General features: G+C 32.3%; 1 protein-coding gene and 1 pseudogene across 2 annotated transcripts; both read right to left on the minus strand.

The window, feature by feature from the left end:
* Window positions 1–4,668: 4,668 nt before the first annotated feature.
* On the minus strand, window positions 4,669–6,064 carry LOC149217420 (transcription factor MYB8-like; annotated as a pseudogene). The gene is made up of 3 exons (XR_016250672.1): window positions 5,837–6,064; window positions 5,613–5,742; window positions 4,669–5,321 (listed from the first exon to the last, which is right to left on the minus strand). The product of XR_016250672.1 is annotated as a transcription factor MYB8-like (transcript).
* A 10,765-nt stretch (window positions 6,065–16,829) lies between these two features.
* LOC149217421 (transcription repressor MYB4-like) lies at window positions 16,830–18,251 on the minus strand. The gene is made up of 3 exons (XM_089391365.1): window positions 17,979–18,251; window positions 17,755–17,884; window positions 16,830–17,483 (listed from the first exon to the last, which is right to left on the minus strand). Exons 1-3 carry the CDS (start codon window positions 18,109–18,111, stop codon window positions 17,045–17,047), a joined length of 702 nt encoding a protein of 233 aa, XP_089247491.1. The 5' UTR covers window positions 18,112–18,251; the 3' UTR covers window positions 16,830–17,044.
* Between the last annotated feature and the right edge of the window lie 3,756 nt (window positions 18,252–22,007).

Raw genomic sequence — 22,007 nt, forward strand, 5'->3', positions numbered from 1 at the left:
AAAATAATTAATGTATTTTTATTTATTTTTATATAGGGAAAAAAATTATCATAACATAATTGTCAAACCAACAATGATGTTATTTGGAATTACTTTCCTGACTGTCAATAAGGGGCAGGTTTTCACCGTTGCCAAATATTTCTACATCTTGAGCTTTTAAAATGTTCTAAGAAAACAAAGACTAGCTCTTAGCCAAACCAAAGCAGTTTAAGACTTACTTTAACCCTAAATTTATTTTATACTTAATCTCTCTATAATAAAATAAATATAAATTTATTATATTTATAAAAAAATAATCAACCACTTGAATTATAGACTTACACCTATGAGCACTGTTGAAGACAACAATTTGCAATGTCCCCTCTCCCATTCACAACTTTTTGATAAACGCTACATTGTTGGATTCATTAGATGTCATGAAGACAAAGGATACAGGTAATAGAACATATTTTCGATATTGAGGGAGTGCTATTTGATTAAACAGTATGTATTTTATGCTTAGCTTTAATGAGCATACTGAGACTGATTGTTGTTCCTTCTTGGCACAAGCATTGCAGCTGGTGCTGCAATATATTTTATACAACTCCCTCAGCTTGAACCCCCACGAAAATATGGTTGTTTCTATGTCTAGGATTCAACCTAAAAATCTTTCCTATGGGGTGCTTTAATGAGTTCAATCAGGAAATATTGTCACCATCTTTTTCAATTATTTTATCTACCGATAATGCATCACGTTCTTTTTTCAATTAATTTATCTACCAAAGATGCGTCATGTTTTGTTGGAAAGCCTAAGCAGGCCACATCTGGTCACTCAAAGATTTAAGAGATTCAAATTTAGAAATATGTAGAATTTATTTCTTTTATATCTGTAGCGTTTGAAATTGTTCCTTTGATAAATTTTGAACATACAACCTTCAACCGGGGCACAAAAATGACTTTGCGCATGTTAAGAAGCTAAGAATGTTGATGGCTGGATAGTGCAAAATGAAAATTGTTTGGATAATCATGTTGATTTCCATTTATTCTTTTTTTTTTCCAATATTCCGAATTTCACTGCAACATGGATGAAGAATATGCACTGGTACGATGCAATGAAAGGATCTCCAAGTTGCTTCGACAGAGAAAATAAGCATTGGTATCCTGCAATGTAAAGGGTGCGCAATTAATGCAACCAGTCACCTATGTATTTGACTTTTGTCTCCATGTTGTTCTTGTCACCACTGAGAAAACAAACTCTGATATATATTATTGAGCCTATATGTTATTTATTTTGGTTGGTGCATCATTATAATGTAGATGGTGGAAATTTAATGTATATGAGAAAATTCAAAGTTAAAGTATTATATTTATTATACTTTTTCAATATTTTCAAATTTACAATTTTACATCATCCCAATAAAGATAATCTTACACAAAACTTCCCAATTTTGCAATTCTCTATGCATCACTATAATTATTCTTTATCACACAAACCTTCACAATTATGCAATTAAGGGAATTTTGTATGCATCACTATGATTATTTTTAGAATGCTGGTGAAAATTCTTTGTTAGGTTTTGTCTTAAATCTACGCAAGAAGTGTGGCACAAAACCTTAAACGAATATGCAATTTTAGAGGTAGCATTTTACGTTTTAGTTTGTTCAATGGTAGGGTGTGTATAAGAGAAAAATACATTGTGCAGTTGCATGTATACTTGGGTTATTGACAATTTTTTGAGAAAATCACTTTCAGATGCACATGGCAGCGATGTATTATCGTTAACTCATGTGTCCCTAAAATGTAAGAATGGGATTCTGATTTTTGTTTTGGAGAGATTTGCCTCGGTGACTCTCTGTTTTGAAAGCTTACTGTTGAGTACTGATTTCGGATACCATTTTTGGATGGTGTATGATATAGGTAATGCTAATATTTAAATTATTTATTAATGAATATTTATTCGGTATAGAATAAAATTTTAATCCAATCAATGGTTTTACAATCAATTAATAAATATTTGTCCTCTTTTAAAATGACAATGACTATATTTATGCCCTTCATGCTGATGAAAATGAGAAATTTTAAGTTAATGCTCATTTCTATGCCTTTCATGCTCATGAAAATGAGAAATTTTAAGTGAATGCTTATTTCTATGTGTATGAGAAAGAAATTAAAATGAATTAGCTCACAACTTTACACAATCTGCATCTTTTTAAAATAAAGTTAGAATTTTGACTTTCCATATTTTTATTTTGAAATTATTTCCTATTGAGTTCTATATGAGTACAGTTTAGAATACATGAAAGCAATCATACATATAAGTAAGCATATAAATTGTATATTTTTTAAAATATGTATTAGATTAGCTATATAAATCAAATAATTCACAAATTATTATAGGCATCAATCCATAATAAATATCAAAATGCTTATTTCATAATACACTTTAGCTTATTAAATTTAAAAAAAACATAAAACATAACTAAATTATAACTTTATTTTAAACAATTATTATTATTGTTAATTATAGAAAGAATTAATATATAATTTAAGCATATATAAATTAAAAAAGAATTCTTAACCATTGATATTTACCCCATTAAAATTCTTAATTTGTAAATTAACTTTATTACAATATCATGAGTCAATATCAAAATATGTAATAATAATTAAAATAAAAGGCCTTAAATGAAATGGTAAAAGGATGTAATCATGGTGAAAAATAAATTTAGATATCAAAAATAAGATGGTGAGAGTATAGATCTTATGGCTCATCCAATAGGTGCCAAGATTAAGATAATCATCTTCCATCCTATAAATGCCTATAGAACCATAAAACAAGAGGGCATGGATACAAGGGGGGTTATCATTACCCATAGTACTATGCTTTTCATTTATGATGAGAGTATAACCAAGTCAACAAAAAAAGAGGGGAGAAAAAGGGAAAGACATGTGTCTAGAAGGTGGGTTATAGGATTATATGCTAATGGTGATAGATAATGGTTTTATTTTCAGAAGTTGGAATAGGTTATGTAGAATGAAATTTGGGCTAGCAACTTATTATTAGTAGGGTGTCCTTCATGAACATTAATAGGAGTCACTTTGTTCAAAAGGTTCTCAAAATATATTTTTTTATAAAGAAATGATAACAAGAAAAACAATCATCTTACCATAAAAATCATAAAATAGTCCATGGGTAGGTAGATTTTTTAATGAGGTAAAGATGAGAGTTGAAAAGTTGAAAATAGAGTGGGAGAATTGTAGGAGGATGACATCTAGTGCATAGGTAGGTGAGGAGATATTTTATTAGATTTCAAAAGTTAGCTTTCCATACACCAAGGATACAAAATTACTAAAGTTGGTGACATTTACTAGCACATGAAGACTTTCATGACCATGATAGCTAAAGCATGAAAGAAGAACTAAAAAGAAACTTAAAAGTAGTCTAGTTTGAAGAAGTTGTTAAGACCAACCATAAATAGGTGACATCTCCTATATTTAGGCATATTGACTTAAATTCAAATGAGTAACTCTTTTCTAAGTAAATTTTTCATAGCACCATGTTTCTTTTTTTTCTAATCTTATATAATACTTATATATTCATTCTATTATTAAATATTTGTTGCAATATATAAATATTGGAATATGTATGTGAATGGAAGGATTCACAATTAAGAACTAGACATGACCATGCATCTTACGTACCTTAGTACATTTAGTTGGTGGGAAGAAATGCTAGAAAATGATATATATTAATTAACTTTATAAAAACATAATTTAGAGTATTAATTAACTTTATAAGAACATAATTTAGAATCTTAGATATTAGATTTCAAATGAAATGTGTACTTGATGTACTCTTGAAAATGACTATTTAGATTTTTAAAAATTGACATTATGCATTGAATTCTTACATAAGATTTTGTTGACATATGCTAAATAATATGAATATAGTATTGGATTAATTAATTATAAATATAATATTTTTTTATTTAGCCAAAAAAACTAAACTCAAAAACACATTTAAAAGCATAAATCAAAATTACTTATTTTTGAGAAAAAAAATCTCTATTATGAAATATACAATGTTAAAAAATCTAGGTATAAAATAAAACAACAATACAATTAACTTGAATTTTTTATTTTAGAAATTATGTAATTTTATTTTTATAAAAACTATTTATATAAAAATAAATAAAAATTTATATTATTAATAAATTTAACTAAATTTTAAAAAACAATTAAAATTAAAATGATATGAAAATTGTTATTTTTCCCTTATAATTTTAAGTCAACAAATAAATAATTCAGATCTCAAATGGAAAAATTTATTTACAACTAGCCAAATTATAACAAAATAACTCAGAGATATTTCGTCGTCAGTCTCAACATTTCCTTATTGGTCCTTAAATGTAGCTATTAAACGACTCCATAGTAGTTGGTTTATTTTGTAAAATATGAAATTCAATCAATGAGATATAAAATTTTAGGGGTATGAAGGTACATCATGGCATCTTCCAAGTTCAAATGCAAAATGTTAACGTGTTTTATTTCCTTAAAAACATTGTTGTGATTTAATTTTGCAACGACCTATATATATATTAATATTGTATTCTTTATTATTAACGGTAATGTGAACTTTGAACCACTGTAAAACATCGTTTGTATTCTTAATTATTAACGGTAATGTGAACTTTGAACCACTGTAAAGCATTGTTTTATATATATACATGTCGAGTACAAACTATGGACTGCCAACGATATTACGCACGTAATTTGACTCTGTTGCACCCATTGATCATATGAACTCTAGTGGTGGACTCTGAGATCAATTAAATAGACCATTTATCGATCTTCCCTGTTCTGTGAGATGAGCCCGTAATGAGAGAAACACCCGCATTTTGTTCACGATATCGCTTCCATCCCTGTGAGACACCAAAGTCCACTTCCAGAATTAGAGTTTGAGTCTACGGTTCTATGGACTGTCGAAGCTCTGGTTGTGGCGGGGGTCAAATGAGACGGCAAGCTTATAGACAAATCAAGATTCAGTTCCGGATGCTGTTCGGCTTTAGAAGCGACCAGCTCCATTGTCGAGCTTCCAGAGCGGTCGTATTGAAAGAAGTCTGCTATGTCCGGGGTTCTCGGGCTCTGGAACGGCGGAATTTTGTGCCTGGGAGAGGGCAGAGCGGTGTAGGTAGTGTTGCTGTTACGGGGTTCGCCAAGTGGGAGATGAGACTTGGGATCGAGTCCCATGCTCACCAATTTTTTCTTGATGTGCGTGTTCCAGTGGTTCTTTATCTCGTTGTCCGTCCGCCCGGGCAGAATCCGTGCAATAAGAGACCATCTGCACAGTTTCATAGCCCTATCAATAACAACTCGCTGCATAATTTAAAGTCCAGTTCATGATTAATCTTTGCATTTCAAGAAATTTAAGCTTTGCATTTCAAGAATTCTGAAACTTGTTGGACTATTACAGATCGGGGATTATTTTAATAATTTAAGGTCTTGTTCAAGATTAATCTTTGCATTTGAAAGAAATCTGAAACCTCCTGGGCGTATTACAGATCGGTATTTATTTTAAATATCAGTGCTGATAAGATAATGGATTAAAGCAACAAAGGCAATGAAAATGTACTTGTTGCCGAGGCGGGAGTGGAATTTGATGATGAGCTCGTCTTCTTCTTCAGAGAAGTTTCCACGCTTCAAATCAGGACGCAGGTAGTTTATCCATCGGAGCCTGCAACTTTTCCCGCACCGCAGCAACCCTGGGAAAATCAAGAAAACGTTATATACAGCATCTTAAATCGATCCACAAACAGCTATTAATTGCACTGAAAAAACAGAGACGAGGCAAGAAACCTGCGGCCTTGGGAAGGGAGCGCCAGCCGCCTTCGCCATGTGCTTGAATGTGTGCGACAAGGCGGGCATCTTCTTCTTGAGTCCAGGCCCCTTTGTTAGTATGAGCCTTATCACAGCAGGGCGTTCTCCCCATCCTACCGGCGAGAAGAATAATGTAGATGCAAGGAATCGAACCCGTGACCAAATCGAATTGGAATGGACAATAAATAAATTAGTACTGGAATCGGAGGCAAGCCAAACACATGTTAGGTAGAGTTAAGGGTGTCCTCGAAAGAATATAACATAACCTAATATACTTGAACATGATTGATATATAAGGGTGTCTTAGAAAGAATATAATACAATTTAATATACTTGAACATGGTTGATTTTCATATAGAGATAATCTTTGTCACAATGTGATGTTGGACAATGGTTGAATATGGTTGTCACATTGTGATGATGGACTATGAGACAATCTTTGACACAACATGACCATGGTTATTGACTATGGTTGACCATGGTTGACCATGATCCATTTTCATATTGAGATAATATTTATCACAATGTAACCATGGAATATGAACTCTTAAATTAATAAACTCAAGGGATTGATATTATAAACCCAAGGGACTAATATTATAAACCTAAGGTATATAAACTCTAAGATAAATATTATAACCCCTAAAATAAACATGGTTGACCATAGTCACATTGTGACAAATATTGTCTCATGGTCCAATGTCAGATTGTGACAACCATGGTCCAACATCACATTGTGACAAAGATTGTCTCTATATGAAAATCAACCATGGTCCAATGTTTCATTATGATAGAGATTGTCTTGATATGAAAATCAATCACAATCAACCATGGTCAACCATGGTCCAATGTCCCATTGTGACAAAGATTGTCTCAATACGAAAATGAACCATGGTAAACATATTTAACCATGTTTATCTTAGAATTTATATACTTTAGATTTATATGCTTCCCTTTGGTTTAGTATTACTCATTTGAGTTTATAATCCCTTGGGTTTTTAGTAATGATCCCTTTGGTTTATAATATCACCTATGGTAAACTATGGTCCCATATCACAATGTGACAAAGATTGTCTAAATATGAAAATAAAACCATTATCAACCATGGTCCAAGGTTGCATTGTGACAAAGGTTCTCTCAATATAAAAACCAATCATGGTCAACCATGTTTATTTTAGGGTTTATACTATTTATCTTAGGGTATATATACCTTGGGTTTATAATATTTTTTTTTTCTACATAAGACTATTTCTATTATATTAACAGGGTAATGGTAAATTTACATCATGACCGAAGTCAAGAACTCTGCTCCTGTAGGAGGCAGAACTGTCCAAAACAAACATATATGAAAACTGTCTAATTTTACGTCCCTCGCAGGGGATCGATCTGTGATACATATGACAGTGCAAAAACTCCAAAAAACTAAGAAACACCAAAGATCCCAGAACCTATTCGCCTTACAGTCGTGCCCAGTGGTGAGGGGCATTCTGCCAAAAAAAGAAGCATGGGCGGACGTGCTAATCATCAAGGGGCTCTTCTATGATGCGACACCAACCCATGTCTAGCAAATCCTCTGTCTGAGTCGCGTTCTGAGAAGCAAGATCTGGGTCAACCATCATCGCTTCCTGAGCTCTGCCCGCCTGTTCATTTGCCTCCTGATGAGGAGCATTTTCCACATCCAACTGTAATGAAGAAGAGGGAGCCGGGATTGCCCTTGAATTCCTTGACTGTATCCTTATATCTTCTGCTTGGCTTTCTTCCTGAAAAACCACTGTGAAATAGGCAGTGATCCTGGGTCTGTTCAATGCGCTATCAAAGGTAAAGATGGCGGAACCAGAGGTAGGGATAGGTCCGGGGCGAGAGCTGGTGGTGCAAGATCTTCCTCTTCTGCTGCGTGTTAAAGGCTATCGCCTCCCTGACAATTCACTGGAAGACGATTCAGTTGGAGCCCTCCTCGGCTGCCCTCTACGGCTGCCCATCCTTGGTCTCAGACGAGGCATCTTGATAGTGACGACAACCAAGGTCCAGGACTGCAGCACCAGAGCACTAACCAATTGTTGGCAGTAGCTTTGCCTTCTAGTCGAGCCTCCTTTGCTGAGCTTGAACCCGTCCTCCTAGTGTGCCAAACCTGGATCAGAGAAATCCCTGCTTGTATACGAAACCAATGACCAGACAAAGAGATGAGTTACTGAGATATGTAAGTGAAAACAACAGTATGAAACACCGAAAAGAAATGCTGGTAGGAGAAGATCTAGCTTCACTGGGATGGCCAAGCCCATCGACACAAGAACCCGTTTCCCCTCATGCGCCCTGGAATTCATTGCGAGACTGGAGGCAAGTGGGAAGAGCAGAAGAGCCAATGAAGTTTCCGTCTCCCCAGGCCCTCCCCTGGCCTTATCATTCTTTGTCATGCCTCGAGAGGCTCCTCCCATAACTGCTACATTGATGGTTCGTGCTTTCTGCTGCATGCTGGTGCGTGCGAAGGGGATTTCTAGTACTGTGAACCTGGTGTGCGAGCTGAACTGATTGCCTTGCAATCCCAAATACCCATCCATACGCTTATGCCGTGTGCCAGATGTCGTATCCTCTTTACATTCCTTGTACTGGTCAGGCAAGTGGCGTTCTGCCTTGCCCAGCCCCTGTCCCGTCATTTTAATTCTCATCGCAGGCACCTGCATCCGGGAGCTTGGGTTTATAATATTAATCCCTTGGGTTTAATATTATTCCATTGTGTTTATAATCCCTTGGAGTTTTAGTGTTAATCCATTAGGTTTATAATATCAATCCCTTCACTTTATTAATCTAAGGGTTCATATTCCTAGGGTATAATAATATTCACGGGGTTTATAATATTAATCCTACGATTTAATATAAATCCCTTGGGTTGATAGTCATGGTCAACCATGGTCCAATGTCACATTATGACAAGGATTTTCTCAATATGAAAATCAACTATACATGCCTTGGACACAGCCGACCCCACCACTTGGGAGAGGTGGGACGCTCGTTTGTGAAAAGGCTTAAAAAGGCTATACTCTTATATAATAGAATGGCACAGTGAGGTCCCGTGAGCTATGGAGATAGCGTAGCTTTCTCAGGGTGTAAAAAAGCTTAATAAAGGGGCATCCTCGGTCGGCTGTTGGGTCACTGCGCGTCAAAGTCTAAACTCCCGGCTAGTGGAAGCACCGACGTCACAGGAGCTGCTTGACGAGGTTCGTAAAAAAGACTAAATATAGATGTATATACTGGCCTTAGTATTACAAAGACTGGTACGGGTTATAAAGGAGCTGTCCCCAAATGTACAGGTATCTGTTATGAGCGGGCACCACTACTTGCAAGAGGTGAGACAAAGACTGTTTCGTCAAAAGCATCAGAAAGAGCCTATTATTTATATCTAAGAAAAAGGCACGATAAGTGCCTTTGGGGGGGTATCATCAAGGCGTACCTTAATCCAAATTCCTGGATCAAATAAATATAAATAGATATAAATCCCATATAGAATTAATATCTCTCCCGTATACAATATCTATTCCATTGCATTGCATAAGGAAACAATAGACCATTGAAAATCATCGTCAACCATGGTCAATCATGGTCAAAATTAGTCAAACATGGTCCAACGTCATGTATTCTAGGTTTTATAATATTTATCTTAGGGTTTATATACCTTGGGGTTATATTATTCTCTTGGGTTTATAATCCCTTAGGGTTTATTACTCTCATGGGAAATTATGGTCAACCATTGTCCAACGTCACACTGTGACAAAGATTGTCTCAATATGAAAATCAACCATGGTAAACCATAGTCCAACTACACATTATAACAAAGATTCTCTCGATATGAAACTCAATCATGGTGAACCATGGTCTAATATCGTAATGTGACAAAGATTATCTCAATATGAAAATCAACCATAGTTAACCATGTTTATTTTAGGGTTTATAATATTAATCTCTTGGGTTTAACATATTAATCTCTTGGGTTTAATATTCATTCCCTTCAGTCTATAAACCCTTAGAGTTTTAGTATTAATCCCATGGGTTTATTATTCTCTTGGGATTATAATATCAATCCCTTGGGCTTATTAATGTAAGGGTTCATATTCCTAAGGTATATAATATTGTTCATAGGTTTTATAATATTAATCCTAGGGATTAATATAAATCCCTTGGGTTTATAATCATGTTCAACCATGGTCCAACATCACATTGTCACAAAGATTGCCTCAAAATGAAAATCAACCATGCTCAACCATTCTCAACCATCATCAACCATGGTAAACATTGGTGAAACATGGTTAACCTTGGCCAATTATGGTCAACCATGGTCCAACGTCATTTATTTTAGCATTTATAATATTTATCTCAGGGTTTATATACCTTGGGTTTTATATTATTCTGTTGCTTTTAATATTATTCCCTTGGGTTTATGATCCCTTGGGTTTATTATTCTCATGGTCCATTATGGTCAACCATTGTCCAAAGTGGCATTATGACAAAGATTGTCTCAATATGAAAATCAACCATGGTAAACCGTGGTCCAACTACGCATAGTGACAAAGATTCTCTCGATATGAAAATCAACCATGGCCAACCATCATCCAATCTCGCATTGTCATAAGGATTGTCTTAATATGAAAATCAACCATGGTCAACCATGAGGGCTTATAATATTTATCTTAGGGTTTACATACTGTGACTTTATAATAATAATCCCTTGGTTTAATATTATTCCCTTCGGTTTATAATCCCTTGGGGTTTATTAATGTAAGGTTCATATTAATGGGGTTCATCAACCATGTTCAAGTATGTTTATTTTTGTGTTTATAATATTTATCTTAAGGTTTATATACCTTTGATTTATAATATTAATCCCTTCAGTTTAATATTATTCGTTTGGGTTTATAATCCCTTGGAGTTTTAGTATTAATCCCTTGGATTTACTTTTCTATTGGGTTTATAATATCAATCCATTGGGTTTATTAATCCAAGAGTTCATATTTCTAGGGTATAATATTATTCATAGGGTTTATAATATTAATTCTATGGTTTATTATAAATCCCTTGGGTTTATAATCATGGTCAACCATGGTCAACGTCACATTGTGACAATGATTGTTTCGATATGGAAATTAATCATGGTCAACCATGGTGAACCATGGTCCAACATTACATTGTGACAAGGATTGTCTTAATGTGAAAATCGACCATGATCAACCATATTTATTTTAAGGTTATAATATTTATCTTAAGATTTATATAACTTGGGTTTATAATATCAATCCTCAAATTTATTAATCTAAAAATTCATATTCTAAAATATAATATTATAATATTTATAAAAATATTATTTTAATTATTATATAACAATAATAATAATTTTTACCATTATTAAAATAATTTATTATAATTTTAAAGAAAAAATAATAATTTAAATAAAAATAAAAACCATTATAATAATTATAATGTATATCATAAATATTTTAATAATAATTTTTTACTCAGGTAAAAAATTATTATTAACCAAATTCACCTTTATATCAATTGGATTGCTTCCGGTTGGGTGAACCATATTTTAAGAATCTGTCTTGAATTTTTAAAAATTGATTGAAATTTTGAATTAATAAATATTTTGAGTACTCATATCATTCATTGACATGAGGGTTGGAAAGGTAATACTTTGCATGTGATCAAATGCAACTTGACGGCCTCACTTACTCCCGGTTTCAGCGAAGCTTTTCACCCATGTGGGCGTATATAAGTTGATTTTCCAAGGATGTAAGCGGAGAAGCTTTGTGTATATTTCATAATAATGTATAATGTACCGTTTTATCCATAATATTAAAAGCTGAATATTTAATGAAACATTTTTCCTTAGGGATGATTTATTTTTTATTAAAAAATAATAATTTTAGTTGTTTTATTTTATTTTATATTTATTTTAAAATAATTTTTTCATAATTTTAATTTAATTTTTAACATTTATTAAGTGGATGGTAGATATTTCATTTCTATAAAATATATTAGAATATTTATAGCAATATTTATAACCTAAGGTTAAGATTTATTTTTAAATCAGTTATGTTTTTTAAATTAATTTCTCTTAAATATATTAATTAAAGAAAATGTCATTTCTAAACATATAGTATTAGAACACATGGTATTGATAAACTACAGTATTGACCCATGATATTATAACAAAGCATGGTAAATTGAAAATGCATTTTCATGATTAAAAATATTGTTAAATGTTTTTTAAAATATATATATATATATATCTTTTTATTCATATATTCATATATTGATTATTGATTATTTGGGCCTAGATGAGCTCTTAGCCAAGAAAAAGCAATTTAAGACATACTCCATGCCCAAATTTATTTTCATACTTAACATCTTTGTAATTAAATCAGCATAAATCCATCTTAAATATGGATCTAACATAAACCCAAAAAAATCTAGTTTATTCACTTCCAAAAATATTTATATAATTATTTAATTTCATTAGATGTCACGAAAACAAAACATACATATAATAAAACATATTTTCGAAGGGACTGCTATTTGATTAAACAGTATGTATTTTATGCATTAATGACCATATTGGGACTGATTGTTGTTCCTTCTTGGCACCAGCATTGCAGCTGGTGCTACAATATATTTTATACAACTCTCTCAGCTTGAACCCCACGAAAATATCGCTGTGTCTAGGATTCAACCTAGAAATATTTCCTGTGGGATGCTCTAATGAGTTCAATCAGGAAATATTGTCACCATCTTTTTCAATTAATTTATCTACCAAAGATGTATTACGTTTTGTTGGAAAGCCTAAGCAGACAACATCTGGTCACTCAGTGATTTAAGAGATTCAAATTTAGAAATATATAGGAGCTATTTCTTTTATATCTGTAGCGTTCGAAATTCTTCCCTTGATAAATTTTGAACATACAGCCTTCAACTGGGGCACACTAATGACTTTGTGCAGCATAAGAAGCTAAGAATGTTGAGGGCTGGATAGTACAAAGCGAAATTGTTTGGATAATCATGTTGAATTGCCATTTTTTTTTTTTTCCAACCTTCTAAATTTGACTCCAACATTCTAAATTTGACTGCAACAAGGATGAAGAATATGCACTGTACCAATGAAAGGATCTCCAAGTTGCTCCATGTTGTTCTGGTCATCACTGAGAAAACATACTCTTATTTATATATATGAGCGTTTATATGTTATTTATTTTGGTTGGTGCATCATTATAAGCCATCCTTAAGTTGATTGCAGATTCTCGGAATATTCTAGGATCCAATGGACAATGTTTGTCAGATCCCAGAATATTCTGAAAATCTGCAATCGACTTAAGCTCACCGGTGAACATTTAATATATATAAGCAAATTCAAAATTAATCATATTTATTATATTTTTAGAATCTTTTCAAATTTACAATTTTACATCATCCCAAAAGATAATCCGACACAAACCTTCACAATTATGCAATTAAGGAAATTCTGTATGCATCACTATGATTATTCTTTATTAAACAAAGCTTCACAATTATGCAATTAAGGGAATTTTGTATTCATCACTATGATTATTTTTTGAATGCTGGTGAAAATTCTTTGTTAGGTTTTGTCCTAAATATACTCAAGTAGGAGCACAAAACCGTTAAACTAATGTGGAATTTAAGAGGTATTCGACGCTATGGTTTCATTTTACGTTTTAGTTTGTTCAATGGTATGGTGTGTATAAGAGAAAAATACATCGTGCGGTTGCATGTATACTTCGGTTTCTGAAATTTTTTTAAGGAAATCACTTTCAGATGCACATGGCAGCGATGTATTATCGTGAACTCATGTCTCCCTAAAATGTAAGAATGGGATTTCATTTTGGTTTTGGAGAGATTTGCCTCGGCGACTTTCTGCTTTGAAAGATTACTGTTGAGTACTGATTTCGGATACCAATTTTGGATGGTCTATGACATAGGTAATGTTAATATTTAAATTATTTATTAATCAATTTATTCAGTATAATTTTTTTTTAATCCAATTAAGAGTTTTACAATCAATTGATAAATATTTGTGTTCTTTTAAAATGATAATGATTATATTTATTCCCTTCATATTAATGAAAATGAGAATGTTAAGTCAATATTGGTTTATTCCCTTCATACTAATGAAAATGAGAAATGTTAAGTCAACACTTATTAATGAAAATGAGAAATGAGAAATGTTAAGTCAATACTTCTTTCTATGTGCATAAGGAATAAATTAAAAAAGTATGAAAATGAGAAATGTTAAGTCAATACTTGTTAATGAAAATGAGATGAGAAATGTTAAGTCAACACTTATTAATGAAAATGAGAAATGAGAAATGTTAAGTCAATACTTGTTAATGAAAATGAGAAATGTTAAGTCAATACTTGTTTATGTGTGCATAAGGAATAAATTAAAAAAAATAGCTCACAGATCTGCACAATCTGCATCTCTTTAGACAAAGATAGAATTTTGCTTTTCCATGTTTTTATTTTTAAATTATTTCCTTAAGAATTCCATATAAGTACTAGTTTAAAATACATGAAAACAACCCTGTATACAATGAAATATATATATATATATATATATAAAGTAAGCAAAGAAATTATATATTTTTTAAAGTATGTATTAGATTAGGTATATAAATTAAATAGTTCGTAAATTGTTATAGGCATCAGTCCATAATAAATATCGAAATGCTAGCTTTCTAAATTTATTTTAAATAATTATCATTATGGTTAATTATAGAAAGAATTAATATATAATTTAAACATATATACATTAAAAAATGATTCTTAACAATTAAGATTTACCCCATTAATATTCTTAATTTGTAAATAAACTTTATTACAATATCACCAGCCAATATCAAAATATATAATAATAATTAAAATAAAACGCCTTAAAATGAAATGGTAAAAAGGTGTAATCATGGTGAAAAATAAATTTAGATATAAAAGAAAAAATTGTGAAAATAGAGATTGGCTCATCCAATAGGTGTCAAGATTAAGCTAATCATCTTCCACCTTATAAATGCAAATCTATAGAACCGTAAAAGAAGAGGGCATGGATACAAAGGTGTTTATCATTGCCCATAGTACTATGCTTGTCATTTATGATGAGAGTATAACCAAGTCAACCAAAAAAGAGGGGAGAAAAATGGAGAGACGTGTGTCTAGAAGATGGGTTATAGGGTTATATGCTAATGATGATAGATAATGCTTTTATTTTCAAAAGTTGGAATAGGTTATGTAGAATGAAATTTGGGCTAGTAGTAGGGTGTCCTTCATGAACATTAATAGGAGTCACTTTGTTCAAAAGGTTCTCAAAATGTTTTTTTGGATAAAGAAATGATAACAAGAAAAACAACCATCTTATTTGCAAAGAGAGACCATAAAAATCATAACATAGTCCTTGGGTAGGTAGACCTTCTAATGAGGTAAAGATGAGAATTGAAAAGTTGAAAATAGAGTAGGAAAATTATAAAGGATGGCATCTAGTGCATAGGTAGGTGAGGAGATATTTTATTAGATTTCAAACTTTAACTTTCCACACACAAAGGATACAAAATTACTAAAGTTGGTGACATTTACTAGCACATGAAGAATTTCATGACCATGATGGTGGAAGCATGAAATAATAGCTAAAAAGAAACTTCAAAGTAGTCCAGTTTGAAGAAGTTGTTAAGGCCAACCATAAATAGGAGACATCTCCTGTCTTTATCCATATTGACTTAAATTCAAATGTTAACTCTTTTCTAAGTAAGATTTTTCATAGCACCATGTTTCCTTTTTTCTAGTTTTATATCATACTTATATATTCATTCTATTATTAAATATTTCATACAATCTATAAATATTGGAATATGTATGTGAATGGAAAGGTTCACAATTAAGAACTAGACATGACCTTTACATTTTATTATAAATAGAGTATGTCCACAATGCATCTTATGTACCTTAGTACATTTAGTTGGTGGAAAAAAAATGCTACAACCAGATATATATTAATTAACTTTATAAGAACATAATTTAGAGTATTAGATATTAGATTTCAAATGGAATGTGTAGTTGATGTACTCTTAGAATTGACTATTTAATTAGATTTTCAAAAATTGACATTATACATTGAATTTTTAGATAAGATTTTTCAAAAATTGACATTGTGCATTGAATTTTTAGACAAGGTTTGGTTAAGGTATTCTAAATAATGTGAATATAGTATTGGATTAGATTAATTAGAAATATAATATTTTCTATTTAGCCGTTAAAAAAATTAAACTCAAAAACACATTAAAAACATAAATCAAAATTATTTATTTTTGGCAAAAAAATCTCTATTATAAAATACAAAACATCATCACAATCAACTTGAAATTTTTATTTTAGAAATTATGTAATTTTATTTTTATAAAAACTATTTACATAAAAATAAATAAAAAATTATATTATTAATAAATTTAACTAAATTATATATATAACTAAATTTTAAAAAACAATTAAAATTAAAAAGATATGAAAATTGTCAATTTTCCCTTATAATATTAAATAAACAAATAAATATTCAGTTATAACCCAATAAATAATTCAGATCTCACATGGAAAAAAAAATATTTACAAGTACCCAAATTAAAACAAAATAACTCAAGGAGATATTTCCAAGTTACATTGAAGTAGAAAATCCTCATCAGTCTTAACATTTCCTTATTGGTTCTTACATCTAGCTATTAAACGACTCCATAAGAGTTAGTTAGTCTATTTTGTAAAGTGTGAAATTCAATCAATGAGATATAAAATTTTAGGGGTATAAAGGCACATCATGGCATCTTCCAAGTTCAAATGCAAAATGTTTAACGTGTTTTATTTCACTAGAAACATTGGTGTGATTTAATTTTGCAACGACCTATATACATTAATAATGTAATTTTTATTAATAACGGTAATGTAAACTCTCAACCACTGTAAAACATCGTTTTATATATATACATGTCGAGTACAAACTATGGACTGCCAACGATATTACACATGTAATTTGACTCTGTTGCAGCCATCGATCCTATGAACTCTAGCGGTGGACTCCAAATCAATTAAATAAGTCATTCATCGATCGTCCCTGTTCTATGAGATGAGCCTGTAATGAGAGAAACAACTGCATTTTGTTCACAATACCGCTTCCATCCCTGTGAGGCACCAAAGTCCACTTCCAGAATTAAAGTTTGAGTCTACGGTTCTATGAACTGTCGAAGCTCTAGTTGTGGCGGGGGTCGAATGAGACGGCAAGCTTATAGACAAATCAAGATTCAGTTCCGGATGCTCTTCGGCTTTAGAAGCGACCAGCTCCATTGCCGAGCTTCCAGAGCGGTCGTATTGAAAGAAGTCTGCTATGTCCGGTGTTCTCGGGCTTTGGAACGGCAGAATTTTGTGCATGGGAGAGGGCAGAGCAGTGCAGGTGGTGTTGCTGTTACGGGGTTCGCCAAGTGGGAGATGAGACTTGGGATCGAGTCCTATGCTCACCAATTTTTTCTTTATGTGCGTGTTCCAGTGGTTCTTTATCTCGTTGTCCGTCCGCCCGGGCAAAATCCGTGCAATAAGAGACCACCTGCACAGTTTCACAGACCAATGAATATCAATTCGCTGCATAATTTAAAGTCTAGTTCATGATTAAGCTTTGCATTTCAAGAAATTCGAAACTTCTTGGACTATTACAGATCGGGGCTTATTTTAACAATTTAAAGTCTTGTTCAATATTAATCTTTGCATTTTGAAAGAAATCTGAAACCTCCTGGGCCTGTTACAGATCGGGATTTATTTTAAATAACAGTGCTGATAAGATAACGGATTAAAGCAACAAAGGCGATGAAATTACGTACTTGTTGCCGAGGCGGGAGTGGAATTTGATGATGAGCTCGTCTTCTTCTTCAGAGAAGTTTCCACGCTTCAAATCGGGACGCAGGTAGTTTATCCATCGGAGCCTGCAACTTTTCCCGCATCGCAGCAACCCTGGGAAAATCAAGAAAACGTTATATACAGCATCTTAAATCGATCCACAAGCAGCTATTAATTGCACTGAAAAAACAGAGACGAGGCAAGAAACCTGCGGCCTTGGGAAGGGAGCGCCAGCCGCCTTCGCCGTGTGCTTGAATGTGTGCGACAAGGCGAGCATCTTCTTCTTGAGTCCAGGCCCCTTTGTTAGTATGAGCCTTCTCACAGCAGGGCGTTCTTCCCATCTTCACGGCGAAAAGAATAATGCAGATGCAAGGATTCGAACCCGTGACCAAGTCGAATTGGAATGGGCAATAAATAAATTAGTTCTGGAATTGGGGGCAAGCCAAACACATGGTAGGTAGGGTTAAGGGTGTCTAAAACCATAACCATGCCAATTTCTCAACCGGACGACGTGCCTCATTTATCAAATCCTTTTTTCTAGAACCTAGGAAGATTGTGCCCCCAAGGCTTTACACCAACCCAAAGTAATTTCTCTTGACTTGAATATCGTATTCCTATGAAAGGACACACATGGCATTATGTGTCATGTGACGACTAAATAGTCAATTTGATTAGTGAGGGTGACGGCTCTATTTATGTAATTAAAATCATGTTTTAAACGTTAAAAACGTTTCCTCGTCGGATAGATATTTGTTTTATATGTGTGAATCCAATTCTTAATCATGTCAACGTAGGAATTGAAGCACTTAACAACAAATTTAGGTAAGAAGTTGACGAATTATCGCCACACTCATATATATAAATTGGAAAAAGCTATTTACGTGTGTGGCTGATCAATTCTTAAATTGTTAATTAAAAGGACCAAACTATACGGCACATGATTACGAGGAATTTTATAAATAAATATTTATAGGAAAGTGGAAAATGAAAATATCAGTTGTATTATGTTAACATTTCAATTTAATATTAATTTAAAATTAGTGTTTAAATTATTTAAATGTCATCGATAAATAAACTTTAATAAATAGATGTCTATATTCATAAGTAGGTCGAATACATTTATTCGTAATTTATAAATAAGTCTATATTCATGAGTAGGCATAATACGTTGGTTAATTATAAATAAAAAATAAAATTAGGTGGTAAAGTTGTTTATTCGTATAATTTTATTGTTAATATATTAATATATATTGCCAATATATTAATGTATAGAAATTTTATTATTTGATTTTATATGAAAAAATATATTTCTAATAGTGAAGTATAAAAGTTTTAAATGATTACATAAATTTAAAAACGTAAGTTGGATATTTAGATAAATTGGGCGTTTTCAAAATCTTGCTTAAAGTTTTGGTATGCATTATTTGTTCACGAAGCTTGTATCCAAGTTTAACTACTAATTGTATAAAATTTTAAAGAATAAACTTTTTATTTTTTATATTTATATAATTTTTATTTTTATTTATTTATTTATTATATAATTTGGATTAAAAAAATAGTAGAATTTAAAAAATTAGTAAAAATATAAAAAATTAAATACAAAATATAAATAGAATAGGTTAAAAATTATATAGGTATAGAATATGTTAAAAATTATATGGGCAACACGTGTTTATAAGAATGCACACATTTATAGTGCAATGCATTTTTAGGTATTACTGGGAAAAACTATTAATTCTTATTTTATGCCAAGAGTCAAGTCAACACCATACCTAGTTGTGCATTCCAAGTAAGTATTCTAATGGACTTTTTTGCCATCTTTTTTTAAAATATGGTTTAAAATTGAAAAAATACCTAAATACAATCACCATATTGGATTGCAAGAAAATTGGTTGATATGGAACCTAGTAAGAACTCAAACCAACCATCACCAAACCAAAATTTAGAACAACCAAAATCCAACCAAGAAAAAATAAATCCAAATGATGAAATTGATGCATCCTTGGCTACTTTGAGGTCATTGGTACAGTATCATCAAAACACTAAAGTGTCATCACATTTGTCTCTTGCAAGTTCATTAAGCGAGTTAATGAATATTTATGATTACAAGGCTATAATGTATGGACACAATAGAACCAATCTAAATAAAGCCTAAACCATATACCTCCACATTATTAAACAAAATGTGTTGTATTTCTTCATTGACCCAAAAAACAACCAAGCTTTACTAGTCAACACAAAACACATTTATATGGATTGGTGCACCTACCAACTATTTTGCAACCATTGGATGGATAGGTGGTTCATGATATTTGATAAATCCCCTTATTATAATAGGCAGATACCTATATATTTTTTAAGGATGTTATGGATGAGTTTTAGACTAGGACTACATGCCAACTACATCAACATGGGATAATTTCAATGGGTGGGTTGCAAGCCTACATAAGATTAACAAAATGCTAGGCACAAACCATCACTAGGTCCTTGTCCACTAAGATGAAGGCCTAACCCCATGCCCAACATCCTCCAGTAATGGATAGCGTTATTGAAACCTATATGAAAATAGCCGCATTGACTCACACGTTATTGAAAAATGGAATCTTAGTAGCATTGTCGCATCATGCTCCACCAACAACTAATGTTGTGGGATGGGTTGGACCATTTGGCTTAGCAACACAGTTTGACTAACAGAGGCCACATGAAGGCTCACGAGAATCTCATAAATGTAGTAGTGATGGATAGAATTGATATGGGGAGATGGAGGGCAATAGGAAATAGAGTTTTAAGGAGAGGGTTATTATCTTGACCATAATTATATATATATAATTGATTGTGTGTTTTCTTTATATATAGTATTATATATGGTTTCTAGTTGCTACGCCCTAATAAGAACTTCCCCACCCCTACAAATGTGTCAATTCTAGTTTCAACCATTGATGTTGTAGTGCATGTTTCCTGCTGATTTGGTGTACGACATACTTAGTTATGGTGAATTCAAGCTATCCGTCATTGCAAAAAAAATCATACGTTTTTAGTATATATTATAGGTTCTTTTAGTTTGGGTATAATTATAGTGCTTGTTTATTGTTCTTATAGATTGTGATGACACGAGCTAAGGATCTAGTCCCACTTAGGGTCAACATATCATCCCCTTCCTAGGTATTATGTGTCAAATTAAATCTTTTGTAAATGTTATTTTTGTTATCTAATTTTGGTTGACTAATTAAAATATTATAAATGTGTATCGAAGTTCCTTCATTTTCTTAGTTTTACACTCTATCCTCTACATATCATTCACCACTACCCACTATTCCCTCATTAATTTTCCATCAATATATTCACATTGCCCAATTTTTGGTATCCAAATTTCCTCCACTAGGGAACTTCCATCATTAATACAACCCATGGGTTTTCACTATCACCCATATCTACTACCTTTGCCATCACATCCACCCATAGAGGCTACATCCATAAACCATTTAACAACTCTCCCCATTTTCACTACCATTGTGCCATCCTCGATGGTTTCTATAAATAGACCCCATGAAATGCCCGAAACACCAACCCATGGTTGAAATTTAATGAACACAACAATAGATGTTTCCTCTCAGTGAGTTGTCTAGTTGATTACTCCACTTGCTAGTGAATCTCCATCATTGGGTGAGACATTCATAATAGAATGAAGATTTCCACAGTTATTCATATTTGAATAATTTTTTTGGATGGAATTGTGTATAGGATTAATATCCTGTCTAATGTTTCGCGTGGAGCATCCACCCATCATCAAGGACTAGAGAATATTGAATGATAAATATTGAGAAATTCATGCTGATCTCATTCATTAACATTTAAAAAAAATTATGATGAATCGAATTGATTCTAAGAAATTTTTGTTTAAATTATATGTTCCTACTCTTGTAACTATTGCAAGGTAGTATAGTATTGTAGAAGTTGGGAGCGTGAATGATCCAGGTGGATATTGGTGGCCACCTGCCAAGTCCACCTGGACCCCCACCATTGTCTTTCTCAACATTTTCAGTTTCCTTAATTGTAGTACAACTTACTATTTTTAGCAGTTTTTCGGGTCCTAAACTTCCGGAGCCGTTTTGAGGCCCTAAACGACGTTTTTTGGGGAATTCGGGGAACACGAGTCCATGGAATGGACTGGTGTTGCCCGTTCCAACAATGATAGTGCTCGGATAGATCTTTCTAATGAGCTATTGTATGCGTCAAA

The sequence above is a fragment of the Pinus tabuliformis genome, chromosome 1_1 (genome assembly GCF_031772625.1).
Source record: "Pinus tabuliformis cultivar Carrire ecotype Pingquan chromosome 1_1, CPIR1, whole genome shotgun sequence".
Lineage (NCBI taxonomy): Eukaryota > Viridiplantae > Streptophyta > Pinopsida > Pinales > Pinaceae > Pinus > Pinus tabuliformis.